This window comes from Euphorbia lathyris, chromosome 2 (genome assembly GCF_963576675.1).
Source record: "Euphorbia lathyris chromosome 2, ddEupLath1.1, whole genome shotgun sequence".
NCBI classification, from domain to species: Eukaryota; Viridiplantae; Streptophyta; class Magnoliopsida; order Malpighiales; family Euphorbiaceae; genus Euphorbia; species Euphorbia lathyris.
The window spans coordinates 88,466,947-88,484,653 of NC_088911.1; the positions used below are offsets into that span (position 1 = coordinate 88,466,947).

The 17,707-nt window shown below is 34.6% G+C and overlaps 1 protein-coding gene across 2 annotated transcripts; it reads left to right on the forward strand.

Annotated features, from left to right (window-relative positions):
• Positions 1-314: 314 nt before the first annotated feature.
• On the forward strand, positions 315-8,479 carry LOC136218867 (uncharacterized). Of its 2 annotated transcripts, XM_066006026.1 has the most exons (10): positions 319-571; positions 2,925-3,028; positions 3,205-3,336; positions 3,428-3,501; positions 3,581-3,686; positions 6,687-6,755; positions 7,222-7,286; positions 7,388-7,486; positions 7,898-7,997; positions 8,081-8,477. In XM_066006026.1, exons 1-10 carry the CDS (start codon positions 421-423, stop codon positions 8,141-8,143), a joined length of 963 nt encoding a protein of 320 aa, XP_065862098.1. In that variant the 5' UTR covers positions 319-420; the 3' UTR covers positions 8,144-8,477. The 2 variants fall into 2 exon arrangements, with proteins under 2 accessions (XP_065862099.1, XP_065862098.1); XM_066006027.1 differs by lacking the exon at positions 7,388-7,486 and having other exon boundaries at positions 315-571; positions 8,081-8,479.
• Positions 8,480-17,707: the final 9,228 nt, after the last annotated feature.

Sequence of the window (17,707 nt, forward strand, 5' to 3'; positions counted from 1 at the left end):
ATTCAAAAAAAATCACCAAATTTGTAAATATTAATCTCCAATTCGATTATTAAATTACAAAAAACATAAAATCTTTTTTTTAGAACGAATTGATATGCAATTTGTGCAAAATAAGGAACAAAAATATCTGTGTTTTATAATAGTATCTGAAATTGATCTAAATTATCAATGTTAGGGGTAAAATTGCTTTTGACTACAGAGTCGTTAGAAATAAAATTATAATATTTTAGACTTAAAGTAAAATGATTCCTGACCTAAAACCTGTATTTTTGCTCCTTAACCCCTAAAAATATGAATACCTTCATTTCTCCCATCAGGTATTTTTAAACTAAATTATTATCTTCTCAATATAACGAACTCAAGTCAAACTGGACGGGCGAACCGAATCACCTTGTTGTGTGCGCAAGGCGCGAAGCGGCAATGGCAGCCACTGGAACTGCAGCGACAACCTGTTTTCTGAGAAAAGTATTTCAAGTTTTACCCTTGTCTCAACCTCTTCGAAGATACCCTAATCTCACTTTCTATGGAACTCCTTCCTCTCTTCCTCTCATCACTCCTAGGAGAAACTCAGGTTCACCACTATCCTTGCCACTTGCATAAAGTTTCTTTCACCTAAGTTAAGCATGTGCTTTTTTCCATTTCCGACCACACTCGCGTAATTAGAATACACATTAACCTGAATTGGTGCGGCATTTTCTTTTCCTCGATTTTGTTATGGTGTGTGCCAGTGTGGTTTATTAAACGGGCAGCTGCTGTTTGATGAAATGCCTAAGTTGAATTTAGAACAAGAGGTTTCCTTCAGGCCTATAGTAGTCGATAAATAAATGCCTTTTGTTGCCAGTAATAGTTTCTGAGAGATGCTACTGCACTCTGAGTGTTAATGCGCTGAGTTGAAAATGGACTTCCATCCTAAGGAAATTAGCAAGCTTGTAACTTTGTAATTAGTGAACACTGCACTATAATAATTGAATCTTTTGTTTTTCTAAAAAAAAAGAAGTAAAAATGAAGAAATTGGGCAAGTTGAATGGGCAGTATAGGAGATCGTTTAGGTAATTGATGCTGAGGAATGTTGAAGAATCAGGTGACCCTTTTGAACATGATTTTAGTTTGTAAGAGGGACTAGCTAGTTCAAAGTGAGACATGACATAATATGCTGGTTTTATGAGATAGGAATCCTCACAATGAACAATTTGGTAAAATATTACACAACTTTAGTATCAAAATATTTGGCTGAGCCTGATATACAAGTTCTAGGATTGAACCCCTGAACAGTGGAAATTGGGAATTTGCAGCGATATGTGATGGTCCTATGATAGGATTCCGTCCAGATCAGTGTATTAGAAAATCCTTCTTCTCCTTGTTCATGTTTCTGCCTCTAATTGAAGAACCTATTTTTCAATTGTAAGGATGGGGGTTTTACTCTAAAGAGACCATCCAACTCTTTCTGACTTTTGACTGTAGAATTCTGATGACTTTGTTCATTATCAACCCCCCTTTAAAATAGGAAAAGGGTTGATATTTATCAAATAAGGAAACAGATTAGACATGCAACTCAAGTTCCTAAATAGGATTTATTCTTACTAACTTAATTAATAGAAAGACAATAAAAATGAAAATAGAGCTATGCTTTCTTGCTCTGCTTTCTGCCATATTTCTTTCTTGCGTAGGTATCTAGATGGTTACGACCTCTTCTGACTCATATTATTCAGCTCCAAATTCCCATGTGGCTTTTGCAAGTGCTGTGCAATTCCATTTAACCAACACCTGTGGTATATGGCCATGGAGGTGGGAAAATGGAGGATAGACTAAGGTTGTGGAATGATTTTACCATCGTGCAGAGGAGGCAATGTAGGCATTGTGCAAGGAGGTTCATCTTTGAATAAGTAAGGAAATGTGAAACACATTATGAATCTTACTACCAGCAGGAAATTCCAGCTCATAAGCAATCCCTGTCCACTAGGTTCAATACCTTAAATGGATTATAAAATTTCAATTATGGAAATGCTTCTTGCTGTCGGAATTTGGCGGTAAGGCTGGAAACAAAGGTGCACAAACTTCCATGGTTTAAGGGACAAGCCATGGGTGATGCTGATCGCGTTGATTCTTCAGGCGTGCTTGTGCTTGCAGCAAATGAAGTCGCACTTCAGCAAACATTGCAGTCCAAGCCTCCATGGAGCCATCAACCTCTTCCAATTGTGTTGGTCCTGACTCATAGGAAGCAAACATGGAAGATCACAACCATATACAATCTGCAAAATTGTCATTGCCCAAGGAGGTGTAAAACCGGTGCTGTAGCAGAATTCTGCTCAAGGAAATGAATCACTGACTTCTGCGACTAACCTACATCTTTTTCTGGAAAGCTCATGCAAAATTCATTACTATCATCAATTTCAGAGGGTTCTGCAACTTCACATCCACTTAATGCCTCTGTCTTCCTTGTTGTGAACGTGGCTAATTGTTTGTCAGAACGAGCTGAAGTTGCTCTTGCAAGGAAAGTTTAAAAATTGATGTAAATACTCTTCCACGGTAAAACGGTAAAACGTTGTTGTCGTGTGACCAGAGGTCACGGGTTCGAGTCTTAGGAGCGGCCTCTTGCCAATTAAATTGGCAAGGGAAGGCTTGCCCCCAATACACCCTTGTGGTGGGACCCCTCCCCGGACCCTCGCTCAGCGGGGACGCGTAATGCGACCGGGCCGCCCTTTTTTTACTCAATTAATAGAACGATGATAAAAATGTAAACAAGCTATGCCTTCTTGTTCTGCTTTGTTTTGTATTTCTTTGCCACAAAGGCGTCCTCATCAGAATACCACAATTTTGCTATATCTTTAATCCATTAGTTGTTACTGTTGCTGGATTATTGTGCATTGATCTGATTTGTCTATACTGAATTTTTTGATTGCGGATAATCTACGCTATACCCTTAGGGATATGCCACCTGGCACAAGCAGTGAAAGGGGAAGTTAATGATGTGCTCAAGAGTGTAGGAGACAAAAATCTCATTGAAGAAGTGAAGCATATACTTGAAATGGTATTTTATGACCTTTCTGAAATAATTTCTAAATTACATTTGCCTTTAGGTTTATTTCCTTGCTCTAATAAATAATAATGAAAAAGCTAAGATTAGTCAAATAAAGGCCTATTAAGCGAAGCTGTAGATCACCAAATTGCACTCTGTTTTAACTTCATCATTTGTTCTTTTTTCAGGCTAGAAGGGCATCATCAAGAAGAGAGGTTCTTCATACAGATTTTCTCACCCCACCAACTGTAAAGGAGGCAATGCTTGTATTAGAAAAACTAGCTGACATTAAGGCAGTTGCCCAGGGTGGACACCCACAGGTTGAATTAAATGCAGTCGTGTTTTTTTAATTGGTTATTAGTGATTATGCTTTTTATTTTTATTATCAGTTTATCTATCTCAATCCTTCAGGCTGAGCGTTGCCGTCTTTCAGTTGGATATCCAGAAGCACTGGTGAATGATCCAGACATAGTAGCAGCATTAAGGTAAGTTGCATGATTGCTATAATATAACTGTAACAGATTACAATTCAACACCGGGATTTAATGTTTACATCATTTTCAGTATCACAGGTAACTTTTCATTTCAACCCTGTTCTCATGGTGACTTCCTTGGCGCAATTTTAGGTACAGGCATTTCAAGGGAAAAGGTTGGGGATATCCTGTTGCAGGTTGGTGATTGTGAATGTTACTGTTTAAAATTCATAGAAGCAATGTAGGCAATTAACACAGGAGGCTCCAATTTTGTCCAATGTTTATTGGGTGCTGCACTTGTGCTTCTTATTTTATCATATTTTGCCATGGTCATAATTTCTGAGAGAATCTTCTTTTGGAATCTCAGCCAGAACTCTGCCCCCACGTTTTACCTGCTTAGAAGGTTGAGTTGACAGATTGAACTTCTCCATTCAAAGATAAAATGAGATTATCCAGGTGCATTGTCAGATCATATCAAGGCTAGGTTACTTCTTGAAGACTAGAACTATGAAAGATGTATAGACGATATATATTTAGGTTCCCTCATGGAGTCATATCCTTTTGTTTGTCCCTATTAGCTAATCATCGCCAAGAGGGCTGAATTGGGTGTTTTGAAATTCCTTTTTGTGTTTTTCCCTCGTACACAGTTTTGGCCTTATCAAGTATTATCAAGAAAATGCCTCCAAAGTGTTTGGGGATATTGCAGTGGCTTAAAGAGTAATAAGGGCAAGAGAGCTTCAATAATAAATGAGCTGAAAGTAAACAGAGCCAGGGAGGAAAGGAAAATTTAGAAATTTATAATTTTTGGCTTGCTTTGGCAACATTTGTTTCTCAAAGACTAATTTTGAGACTTTTAATCGACTCATAACTCTTTTAATGGGCAAGTGTCAACCAAATACAACTATAATCACAAGGTTAAGGGTGCTTGCAAACCTAACACTAACTTTACAAGGTCTTTGAGAACCTTCCTCAAATTTACAGATTTTGGTGGACCTATTTCCTCAAAACTTAGCTTCTAGGCAATCCTTTTGGGAATACATTAGTATCCCTGTTTCTGATGTAGTTTTACAAGATCCGTACAAGAAAAAGTGAAATGATACAGTCAAGGTGAAAATATCAGGTTTATGTTTCAAGACAAGTAAGAATTCTTTGTATGCTCAAAATTAGGGTTTTTCTCTCTACTTGTGTGTCTAAGTTTGAAGATTAAGTGATATCTATAGTGCTAAGACTGAATATAACCTTTCAAAAAAGGTCAATCAAGATATCTATGGTGATAGAGAATGTGATATAGGAATAAAGGGTAACGCTTGGTTTATGAGCTTATCTAGAGAGAAGGGGAGAAGGCTGTAGGTTAGATATATGTGAGGGTTTAGATTGTGAAAGACATTTTTTAGGAATCAGTTAGTAATCGGCTTTATGCTTTGAGCAATGGAGTTTTCTCTACTGATATATGTTTGGGCAATAGGTTTCTCTACTGATCTTGTCATTCCATTCCTTGTGCTTTCTATTCTGTTTGGTTGATTTGTTAGGAAATACGATTTCTAGTTTCAATTCATTGCATAAGCTCTGTTATATCGCGTTATTTTTCAATTGATAGAGAATGTGATAATGAGAATAAAGAGTAAATTGGTAATAAAAGGACTCTTTGTTTATGGGCTTAGCAGGAGAGAATGAGAGAGAGCTGTAAGTTATATGCATGAGAGAGGGTTTAGATTGTGAAAGGCATCTTTTGGCAATTCAGTTAGTAATCGGCTTTATGCTTGGGCAGTGGAGTTTTCTCCAGTGATGGTATGTTTGGGCAATAGGTTTTTCTAGTGATTCTATCATTCCCTTGTGTTTTCTGTTCTGTTAGGTTGATTTGTTGGGAAATACAGTTTCTAGTTTCAATTCATTGCATAAGCTCTATTCATCTTCTATTAACTCTATCTCTATATTGCGTTATCTTTTAAATGATTCGACCTACCAGATTCGAAATGGAGAACGGCAATTCGCTCACACTGGAGGAATTGGCGGAAGTAGAATCTAGATTGGACATTCAAGATCAGAAACTCGATTCCCAAGCGAAGGCGATGAAAGAGTTAAAAGTTGGAGTCTGAAAAAAATTTCTTCACCGTTACCAAACAGAATGGATAACACAAGGAATGGAATGATAAAATCAGTGGAGAAACCTGCTGCCCAAACATACTATCAGTAGAGAAAACTCCATTACCCAATCATAAATTCGATTACTAACTGAATTCCGAAAAAACGTCTTTCACAATCTAAATTCTCACATATATATTACCAACAGATCTCTCTCCTTCTCTCTAGCTAAGCCCATAAACCAAGTGTCCTTCAATTCCCAATTTACCCTTCATTTCCATTATCACATTCTCTATCATATGGCTTCTTGTACATGATGATGGGGAGACAACCGTTTCACTTTTGTATTGTTTAGGAGGCAAGTAGAATCACAAATGAGCAGGTTGAGAGAGGAAAAGTTACTCAAGCTTAAATGGGCCTATTAAGTTGTTGCTCAAATTTGGTTCAAGGCTAGCTTCAAAAACTTGATTGATCATATACTGCAAATTCCAGAAAAGTTGGTCCAATATTTAACTGAAGCATGAATTTGAAACTCTTTGAGATTGAGGTAAACAAGTTAATTTAAGACCAATAGAATGTTATGGGAAGTATTAAGATAGGATTGTGAGCAAAAGAAGACTTTCCTAGTAATTCATTTACATGTGTACAATTTGAATCTGGTCTAAAAGGTGCACAGTAAGCTCTAGTGGTTTGATTATTTTATAGCCACAGTCATATATCTCTTTGGAGGGCGAGCCTTGGCGCAACGGTAAAAACGTTGTTGTCGTGTGGCCGAAGGTCACGAGTTCGAGTCTTAGGAGCGGCCTCTTGCCAAAAAAATTGGCAAGGGAAGGCTTGCCCCCAGTACACCCTTGTGGTGGGACCCCTCCCCGGACCCTCGCTTAGCGGGGACGCGTAATGCACCGGGCTGCCCTTTAGTCATATATCTCTTTGCGAACTTGACCTTTAGCCTGAACCGTCAGAACATGCATTCTGCATTTTGTTTCGAAAGAGATAGAAATACATAATGTTGCATGTATATTGTATCTAATCTGTTTTCCACTCTGATACCTTGTCTTTGTTGGGTGGAGTTTGACTTTTTCCTTTTCTGTTTTCATGCTTTGATTATTGCCTAGGGAGAGAAAGGAGCACAAGTCATTCTTGTTCCAGAACTTGTTGATTTTATCATGTCGTCCCTGGACAAGGTAATTCACTATCAAAATTATATAAGTTCTCCTCATTCTCTGGAACCTATCATAATTCATATGAAGAATGCCGCATAGTTCTCTCTTTGGATTCATTCAATTCAATCAGAAGATCAACAATCAGTCTTCTTTTATATTTCAGTTATTCTTATTTTAGTATTTTTTCTTGTAATCACTGTTATGAAGACAAATGCATCAGCTTGTATTGATAATTAATAGGAAAAAATCCAACTTTCCAAGACACCGGATTTTTGGTAAAATATTGTTACTGTTATTGGTATGGAGAAAAGATACTGTTAAAAGAAAAATTCCTTTGTTGAAAAAGGTAAAGTTAGAAGATAGTGACTTGGTTAAATAAAGTTGCATTCTCTTACATGTTTTCGTAAAAACTATGTTGATTGGGGAAAATATATGATATTTTTTAATATGATTTCAATTCTCATGTGTGATATTAGTGTCTTTGCAGGTTGGTAATGTCTCGGTTTCTTGTGCAAGGATACCGTTGCTTGCTCTCGAGTATGAACCACCGAGGTGGCTAGCTACGAGCTATTACATTGAATCTTTTTGCATAATTTTGAGCATAATCCCTTTCTGGCTTAAGTTGATTACCTTGCAACTTTTATCATTTTCAGGACACAGACATTTAAAACACTAGAAGCATCGGTCAGGGTTGATGCTATAGCTAGTGCAGGATTCAAGATTTCACGGTCAAAACTAGTTGATTTGATTGGGTATAAACCATCCCACCCTTCTTAAATTGAAGCTGACAATTAGGGGAAGAAAAAGCTTTTGTGCTTTTTTCAGCTGCCTGTCCAGCTTTACTACCCCTAAATGAGGGGTTTTACCTGTAACACAGTTGGTGTTTCACCCTAAACCAAATTAATGCCACAACTGCAAAAATTTAAAAGTTATTGTAAATTGAAACTATAGTTTTAGACTTTCTAATTATATGCAAAATATTGTCTAGTCTGGCTGTATGGTATGATGACTAATTAAGCTGTCACGTACTGAGGCAGATCTTCAGTTTAAGCATGTTATGATGTGATTTTAAATTGGAGAGTTTTTTTTTTAATATAAAGATAGCTTGCTGTTAGAAGAAAGTAGAGCATATTAAAGCTGAAAATTTTCTTGTGTGCATGCAGTAGCAAGGATGTGCGTGTGAATTGGATTACCATCACAAAAAACAACACTACACTGAAAACTGGAGATATTGTCTCAGTTAGTGGAAAAGGAAGGCTAGAGGTAAGTTATCTGACTTTATGTTTCTAAAAAAAAAAATGCTCATTTTGATGATGATTCTGATATACGAATCAATCCTGAATCAGATAGGAGAAATTAAACCTACGAAGAAAGGAAAGTTCTCAGTTGAACTCATTCGTTATATCTAGCATCATCAGCATCCAGGAATGTTCATACCTAGTTTGCGTATGGGGCTCTCGCATTTCCGACAATTTAGGAACATTCATTTGTAGGCACCAGCATTCGGTAGCAATATATTCAGGATAATTAGTTGATTATGGATAAAATACAAGGACTTAATTTCCTAAAGAGACCTAAATCTTGCTTTCAACTGGGGTCTCCAAATTGACTGAAACTTGAGAGATAAAATGTATGAACTGATTGATTCTGTAAATTCTGTAGATTATGATAATGTTTTCATGTTTTTATTAGACAAGATTGATAATTTGACTGTGTGTTGTGGAGAAATACAGAATTGAAAAACATATATAAAAACATGGCAATCTATCCAACCTATAGGCAGAAGGAGCCCTTTTGCTCATCTCTGTCACTGCCATATTTGTCAATGCTCAACCAAACTGAAGAGATGTAGTTGATGTGCATATATGTTATATGGGTCAAATTAACCCAAAACTGTTGGGCAAAAGTGAGTAGCCACTTTTCCTTCCCTTTTATTTTAGCTATAAGGTAAAACAATTGTTAAAGCTTAAGTAACCTATTCTTATAATAATTGTTATAGAAAATATATATAATATTAAAATTTTGCAAAGTTGCTTTATAATTTCAGTTTTCTATGAAAGTTTTGAAGACTTTTTCTGTTAGATTTATTACTTTCCACTAATTCTTTATAACAACCTGAGTTACGTTTTAACTAATTATTTTTTGGATTTAATATCAAAGATCGAAACATGAAAAGAAAAGCTTGCTTTCTGATTTTTGAAAAATTGGAACTTGGACTTTATTTATTTATTTGATTCATTGAGGTTCACTAGGCATTTTTAGGTGATCACTCTTTTAATTAAGGTATTTTTCCCATAGAAGAATTTGAAATTTAACTTAAATTATTAAGTGCGATATTGCTTTTTCAAATCCTAAAAACTTTACTAGTTTTTCCAACTAAAAACAACATTTGATAAATCGTAAAATTGATTTTTTTTTAAAGTTGGGAAACTGCTTTTATGAAACCAGCTTTTACAAACAATGGCAAACCTGCCCTAGAGTTTGATTTGAAGGGAGCATCTCTAATGCTTCTAACTTCAATGTGACTTTCTTCCCATTAGTTACAACCTACCACACAGTTTGTTACTTTCTGTGGTAACAAACCACAAATTTCACATCTAAAAACGAAAAAGCACTCAACATATGCAGAGGATACTACACGGAGGATACTACATGGAGGCGTATACACGCCCAAATGAGGCGTGTGTCTGGCACCTAAAAGGGACAAATCTGTCTCAAAAGTAAGTCCACTATCTCTACTCCTTTACAGTATATAATTTTATATTATGTCATTTTTTCTTTTCAATCCTTTATTATTAGTTTGATTTTATTTTTTAACCATCTAAAAATTAAAAAGTTACAACAGCTCTAGTGGGATGTTATTTTAAAGAGTAACTTATGTCTAGGTGGCACCACTTGAGTGTTACCATTAGGGCTGGGCACAGTTCGGTCCAAGTCGGGGATTCATGAATCTCCAGTTTTGGATTGAAATTCGGAGATTAATAAAAGGAAATCTCCAGGATTGGATTGAAAGAATAAATCTCCAGAATTGAATTGCCCCAAAATTTCGGTCCAGTTCAGTTCGGGGATTCGAAGATTCGGTTCCGATAAATATCTAATAGTTTAAGTTCTAAAAAATGAATTAAAAATTTAATTTACAAAATTTTATTATCTTACATAACTTGAAATAAATGATATTTTTTTAGGAAGTAAACAACATTCATTAAAAGTTACAATAGACAACAAGGCTAAAAAAAAAACCCACAAAATCAAAGTATTAAAAGTTACGGTAGACAACAAGGCTAAAAAAACCCACAAAATCAAAGTTACAAAATAACAAATCCATAAAAACAAACAACATTTAATTCAAAAAAGACAACACTTCATTAGCAAAATCTCTCTAATCGTCATCCCAAATTGTAATTGAATCTTCTTAACACAATAAATTCCTTGTTTTCCAAAGCAATGGCAGTAAAAGCCAAACATCAACCTAAACATATAAAATTTACCATATTAGTGAATCAACAAATGTTAAATTAATTAGCTTTCACTTTAATAAAATTAATCAACACACTAACAAAAAGTAAAAGGAAAAAAAAATATGCTTACCAAAGTGCATTTGATTCGGTTAAAAAAACCTTAGATATCCAATTGAAATATGGATAAAAAGAGATGATGCAATTTCAGGATCAGAACTAATTTCTACAAATTAAATAACATTTATATAGTTAGTATTCATAATATAGCATTCTAATACCCTAACATATAAAACTTCAAATATAACACAAAACATATAAAACTTCAAATCTACACCATGTACACAACACAAAGTTTAAAAATTGAAATATAAAAGTTCAGAGTTTAGAAAACTTATCAGAGTTTAGATCGGTAAAAGGTGGAGGTGGCGGTGTGCAAGGTGGAGATGGCGGCATGCGAGGTGGTGGTAGCAGCGGTGTACGAGGTGGTAGCGGCGATGGAGTGCAGTGGAGGAGATAGAACCCTAGAAAAAAATCGAAGCAGAGAGAATAGATAAAAGAAGCACGAGATTCTATTTTATAAAATGTTTACAAATTCTAATATTTAAAACTTCTAATATTTGTTACTTAATTAAATGGTTAACAAGAAGTAGAATTGGTTTAGATGGTTAAGGCAATTAACAATGTTCCATTTGGTTAGGTGTTTGATTCTCCATGTCTACATTTTTAGGTAAATATTTTTTATTTCATTTTATAAACGGGAATTAATCGGGATAATTTTTATGACTATATAATAATGTTATACCTTATTAATAAATTATAAATTTATATTATTGTAATTAGTTTACCAAACCTTACAAAATATATAACTATATATTATATAATATTTCTCTTTATATAAAGTTAATGTATGAAATATAAATTTATTATTGCTAAACTTTCGGTTATTTCAGTTCGGTCCAATCCAATCCAATTTAATCCGGTTATCGGTCCGGTCCTGGATAAATTTCGGTCCAATTCGGTCCAGTTCTTTGACAAAAAGTCAACGGTCCAATCCAGTTCGGTTCTCCAAAAAAAGTCAACGGTCCGGTCCAATTCCGGAGTTTTTTCCTCGGATATTCGGTCCGGTCCAGTATCTCCAGGATCCGCGCCCAGCCCTAGTTACCACCACTAGGGATGCTCTTAGGAAGGAAAGATCCGCATGAACAAAAATTTGCAAAATTTTGTTCTTGATCCTTGCAAACCTTTCCTTTTCTAAACACTCTAATCATTTCATTCAATCAAAGTGTAAAGGTACTATCCCTTCGAGCGAACCTTATTTTATAGTTCAAGGATTTTGCATTGAGGTTTTGATTAGGGTATCGTTTTTATTGATTATTAAGGTGGTATTTGATAAAATTGAAAAGTAAGTGTGCAAAAATAAAAATAATGTAATTTGATAAATATTAAAAATAAATACTGAATTTAAAAATATTAATTAATAATGTTTAACTTACAATTTTAAGCTAATTTTTTTAACTTAACCCTTTTTTTTTAAGAAAGAATAACTTTATTAATCATTAATAAAAGGTCGATCAAAGGTGCCAAGTTTGAGGCAAAGCTAGAGAAAGCATTACTAGCTATATATGAGCTGCTTTATTGGATGACTTATTAGTAAAAACGATGGAAACATTCAAGCACTAAGCTAAAACCCGCTGACAAGACCCCAAATTCAGAAATATCCGGAGAACTAGACCTAACAGCTCGAGCAACGTCTTTCCCATCCATTTGCACTACCACCTTTGACCTAACCCTCCTTCATGAGGAATTTCCGTGCTTGCTGGAAGCCTAGAGCCTTCGTGATATTGGAAGTAAAATAGCCAGCTTTTGGCAATGCATATGCCCTAATAGACCCACCAGAATAGTTTGGAAGGACGTCTCCAAATCCCACCACACTCGAACTAGTTCCGCAGCAAGCATCGATATTGAGCTTAAGGAACTGTTCGACATGAACTTTCCATCTCCCCACTGATGAGGACATCCTTTCCCCGAGTGTGAATCCGGGGTCAAGAGACGAGACCCGGGGAAAGCCAACCGTGAAAACGAGAACAAAGGCAGCCAGCAGAGCACACGGGGCGTGCCTCCGAGTGCGCGGAGCGTGGAGAGCCCTGTTTACGGAGGAAAGTTCAGGAGCTCATGCACGCGGGGTGTGCCTCCTTATGCGCGGGGCGCAGATCCAGCATCCGGGACGAGTTATACCCAGAAGGTCAACTACGCGGGGCGTAGTCCCAAGGACGCCACGCGTGAAGCCCATCAACGAGAGTCACCAAGTTCAGGAGTTCAAACACGCGGGGCGTAATCCCAGGGACGCCACGCGTGAAGCCCATCCACGAAGAGCCTCCAAGATCAGGAGCGTCACCATGCGGGGCGTAGCAAGGTCCACGCGGAGTGTGTCCCGCCTGGAGGATACCTCTTCACCAAGTTCTTGTGTTGCAGACCATTTCTGTTCTACCCCTATTTACTGTTTTGCCACTCTCACTTAATTGCTGAATTGCCATTGGTTATTTCTTTTCCTAAGTTGCCCCTATCAAGAGTGTTATGTTAGAAACCCCACTTGAGGGTCTTGGGGTCTTTTTCCTATTATTTTGTTGGGGTATTTAAGCTCTTTCTTTTGTGATGTACAACAACTTTGAATGAATTTAAAACCATAGCCTCCATTGGAGTTCAAGGATCTTCCTTATTTGGGTTTATCCAACCTTCTAGTTTAGCTAGAGAAGATTGTATTCTTTGTGAGTTTACGATTAAAACTCTCAGTCGATTTCAATTTACATCACCCACCCTACGGACTGGACCTAAAGCTGGGTTTAGGGAACAAGCTGTTAGATATTAATATGAAGTGGACCTTTAACTATCAACTTGAGTTTTTAGTTCAATTGGTTTCATGACATGGTAGCAGAGCCTTTTGGACCAAATGGTCGATGGTTCGAGTCTTGTGCCTAACTTACATTTACAAGGTTGTAAGGCTAGTTCGGCCGGTTCAACTCGGTTGAACTGGATCCAATAAGCAAACCGGTTTAGAGATATTAAAAAATTAACACTGTTGAAACCCACTTAAACCTGTTGAATCAATCGGTTGAACCATTAAACCAAAAAACTGGCCACGCATTAGTGGGTTTCACGGGTCAAAATGTCAGTTTTGTTTTCTTTAAGAAAATCTAAAATCAAATTTAATTTATACTATTAGTCATCAATAACTCATTAATTAATTAATTACTAGATAAGTTCTTATAGAAAATTGAGAATTTATTAGTTGAAATAATTCAATAACTTTATCACTTTAGTCCTTTATTATTCTATCAACTTTTCACTATCTATACGAAGATACTACAACTCTTTATTTTCTAATTTCTATATTTATAATTTCTATTTTAGTACGTTTTTATTTTCTATTTCGTATATCCTATTTGTAATCTAACAAAACTTATCTTAGGATTTAAGAGGAAAATTTTAATTTCGAGATATTAAAAAACATTATATTATTAATATATATTATTAATAATATATATTTTTAGTGATATTATTAATATTTTGCTATGTTAAGAGGTTAAATAAAATTAAAAATATTGGTTTTCACACGATATTTTGAACTCCGGTTCAACATATAAGATATATGATTGTGCCTTAACTATCAGCTTGAGCTGGTTAAAATGGTTCCATGACACAATCTAGGTTGAACCTTAAACCCTTAACCCTTTATCTTTACCGGTTCTTTGACTGGTCCGGTTTTAACAACCATGCACACTTAAACTAAATAAACGCTTAAGCGTTGGTTTTTTGTTTTTACAGGAAACGCTATTCTATTTTGTTATCATACGCGGTCTAAAACATTATTATTATTATTATTATTATTATTATTATTATTATTATGGAATGATTAGTAAAAGTTGAACGTGGTGTATGAATTAATTAGGCCCCTTTTTGTTACATTAATGCTGGATCTCCATCCATGTCGTCATTGTCACAATCAAAGTTTTGAAGTCTACTTAACTCTATCTACATAGGAGATCAACTTAATAATATATGATTACGATACGAGCACATTTTAGTAACTTATATCAAGTAAATCCTATAGCATCTTCTCACTTATTTTCCCTTGAAAAATTCTGTTCAACCACCATATACCAAAATATCAATGCAATTCAATAAATGACATTGCTGAAAATACAAAAAAAAAAAAAAACATTATCATGATCCACAATACTCTCCCTTGTAATATATATAAAACATAGACAAACCCTATATATAAAAGCATATAATTAATGTAATGTAATTACTATAAAACCCACCTCATAAATGGGTAAACATAATTAAGAAATAATTAAGCATAACCGCAATAGCCAAGGTTGCAAGCAACCCCTTGAGCACATTTGTGATTACACTCACCACAGTTATTAACATCAAAAGCAGCCTTGACACATTGTCCATTGCAGCAAAGCTCAGCGAACTTGCACTTAATTCCGCAGCTACCGCAGTTATTTTCGTCGCCAAGAATGTTCCTGCAGTGTTTCTTACAGCAATTAAGAAGACTGGTTCCCTTATTTGCATAAACTCCGTTGCAAATGTTATTGATAGTCGAATTGCACGACATTCCTTTCTTTATAATATTAGAGGCCAACAATCTGCTTCTTGACCTGAAATTGGGGTTGGGGTTATCAAGTACGTAAACCTCATCGTCGTCTATATCGGTTGATAGGGTGTTTTGAGTTTGGGAAATGAATAGTAGAATAGTGATGGAGAGCAATATGGTAGGAATAGGAACAAGAGAATGAGGCATTATTTTTCTCTTATTTTCTCTACTCAAGTTGTGAATGTAGATAGGAGAGGTGCATGCCATGCCTATTTTATAAGCTCAATTTTAAGTCTGTCACAGTTTTTTATTTTAATATATTCCATAATCTAATCTAAGGGCAAATGAAATTATAATTAATTAATTAATTAATGCTGCCTGTCAATGTCATTACTTTTGGAACTCTAGATTCTAGATTGCCCCCAATTATATATATATTTATTTTGGACTAATTCGAATTATAGGCTGGCTTTTAAATTTGACATGATATATTCAAGGGAATGCTGCATACTCCAGGCTAAATTTTACTGCTTTCTATAAGGAGGTGAAATTTTAGTACATGTATTGGGTCCATAATTAATTTACATGAAATATATATGATTTTTATTTTTTAGAATCCTTAGAATTTTATATGAATAAGTATCTAAAAGTATATAATTAATTAATTACATAGGTTAATGTTTAATTGATCAGTGTGTTTCTCTTAGGAGGAGACTTGATTTCTAAAGTTTCCATATAAAAGAGAGATGTTACCAAATTTGCATTATTTATAATGGACTCTGGAAAAAAAAAAAAAAAAAAACTCTAGTCCTTTTTATGAAATCTTTGTTTTTTGTTCTAACTTTAACAAATTCAGCATTAAAGTTGTAACATCCAGACCCAATATAATATAATTGTCCGTTTTGGTCAAAACTCAACACCTTAGACATCACGATTTTAAAATTTGTATGCATGTATTGGATTCTCACCTTACTAGTTTATATAGTTTTTTGGTTACCAATAACAAAAAAAAAAAAATTAAAAGCTCTTCAATCCTAAATAATTTGACATCTAACCAAATTATATATTCAGAAAATAATTGGTTTATATTAAATTTATAGAAATATGAACTAAAATATATTTTCTATCTCTCTCTATTAAAATCCTCATTTTTTTTACATTCATTAAATTAAAACAATTTTCACGAGGTCCTTCAATCTACAAAGTAGGCTTGATAGATTGAGCTGAAGTTATCCGATGAGGATTTAACAAATTCTCAGAGAATGATCAATGTACAATATTCTTTTTCTGATGTTTAAGTCAATAATTTTACTAAGGGATTGTCTGATAAAACACTTAATTACTTAAATTAAAATGTTAACACTTATTTAATTTAAGTGCGTTTGATAACGGTTGTTTTTCTACCACTTAAATTAGTTAATTAAGTCAAAAATCACTTATTTTGATAAGTTAAAATATTTAACTTAACATTTTAAGTTAAACATTATCAACTAATATTTTTATAAAGTTACACCATTCAATTCTTTCAACACTTATAATATTCAACATTTAGTATTTATTTCTTCAGCATTTCATTTTCAGTTTTATCAAACAGCACCTAAAAAGTAAGTAAACTTAGAAAGCAGAGTGAAGACAGAATTGATTGCGTCCCTTGTAATGACTATTTATAGAAGTAAATAAAATGTACCTATTGATAAATAGTTCTCCACATGTCAACACCCAATTGGCTCATATTTTTTATGCTTTTGTGTTAGTTTCTCCTTTAGTGTAAATCACAATGCTTTTTAGAGATTAAGAGCATCTCCAACAAGCTCTTAAGTTAAAATTGGAGGAGGGAGAATGAAAAATCAGCTCCAATAGTGGCTCCTCAATTTACTAGGAGCCTCTCCATCCTCTCTATTAATAGAGAGTCTCTCTCCACCTCTTAATGTCTCTTAATTCATTTTTTATTAATAATTTATTATTGAAGACTTTCTCTCCTCTCACTATTGGTAAATATAACAACAATTAATAATTTCAATGATAAAATAATAAATAAAGAGTGAATATAAGGAGTATTGTTGGAGATAATATGTTTTAGTCACTCTTAAATCACTAAGAGTCAATTATTTATATTATTTTTAGAGAGTGTACTAAGAGTCTCTTGGAGATACTCTAAGAGTATATATTTGGAATTTGACAATGTGATTGAGTCACATGTTCCGTATAGTTATGTTATGTTCTTCGCATAAGATATCTCATTGGTCCACGTGTTTGATATTTTTCAGCTCTTTATTTAATATAATAGCAATTCATATCCGAATATTAGTACCCTAAAACAAAACACAACACGTCTCACGTGCCATATTTTGTACTGGGATTTTCCAAGCACCATGATATTTGTATAAAATTATTTTCATTTATGCATTATGAAGTAAAAAGAGTACTCATATTAAGATTGTAAATATTGTATGTGTGACAATTATTTGGGACGGGAAATAGTACCATTTATTCATTGAATTGAAATGAAACGAAGTTAAAAATAAATAATAGTATTTGATAAATGATAAGTAGGGTGCGAATAATTAGCTTGGAAAAGAAGGGTAGGTCGCCGGTGAACGTGCGGAGGATCTTCTTTCCCGGCGGCAAATACGTAGAAGGCACCACCAAAAATGACCGACACCCGTTCCAACATATGCTCACTTCCAATGGAATACGTACACGTAATCCTTCATAATTCCTTGATCCCTTAATAAATTGCACAGATCTTAATATTGTAATAATTAAATATTATGGCCTCCACCACGAGTTGACTCCAACCGAGATTGGGCGTGTTGACTCAGTAATATCTATTGTGTCAATTTTAATTTACAGATCAACTTCATGTGCCTTTGCTACCTTTGTCTTTTTTCTGCTTAATTAATTAGTGTATT

What these genes read in the sequence shown, in the direction of transcription:
- LOC136218867 (XM_066006026.1), top strand. Translation starts at nt 421, where the DNA reads ATGGCAGCCACTGGAACTGCAGCGACAACCTGTTTTCTGAGAAAAGTA. An exon ending in CACTCCTAGGAGAAACTCAG is followed by an intron (nt 572 to 2,924) that starts GTTCACCACTAT and finishes CTATACCCTTAG; the next exon opens with GGATATGCCACCTGGCACAA. An exon ending in GACATAGTAGCAGCATTAAG is followed by an intron (nt 3,502 to 3,580) that starts GTAAGTTGCATG and finishes CATCATTTTCAG; the next exon opens with TATCACAGGTAACTTTTCAT.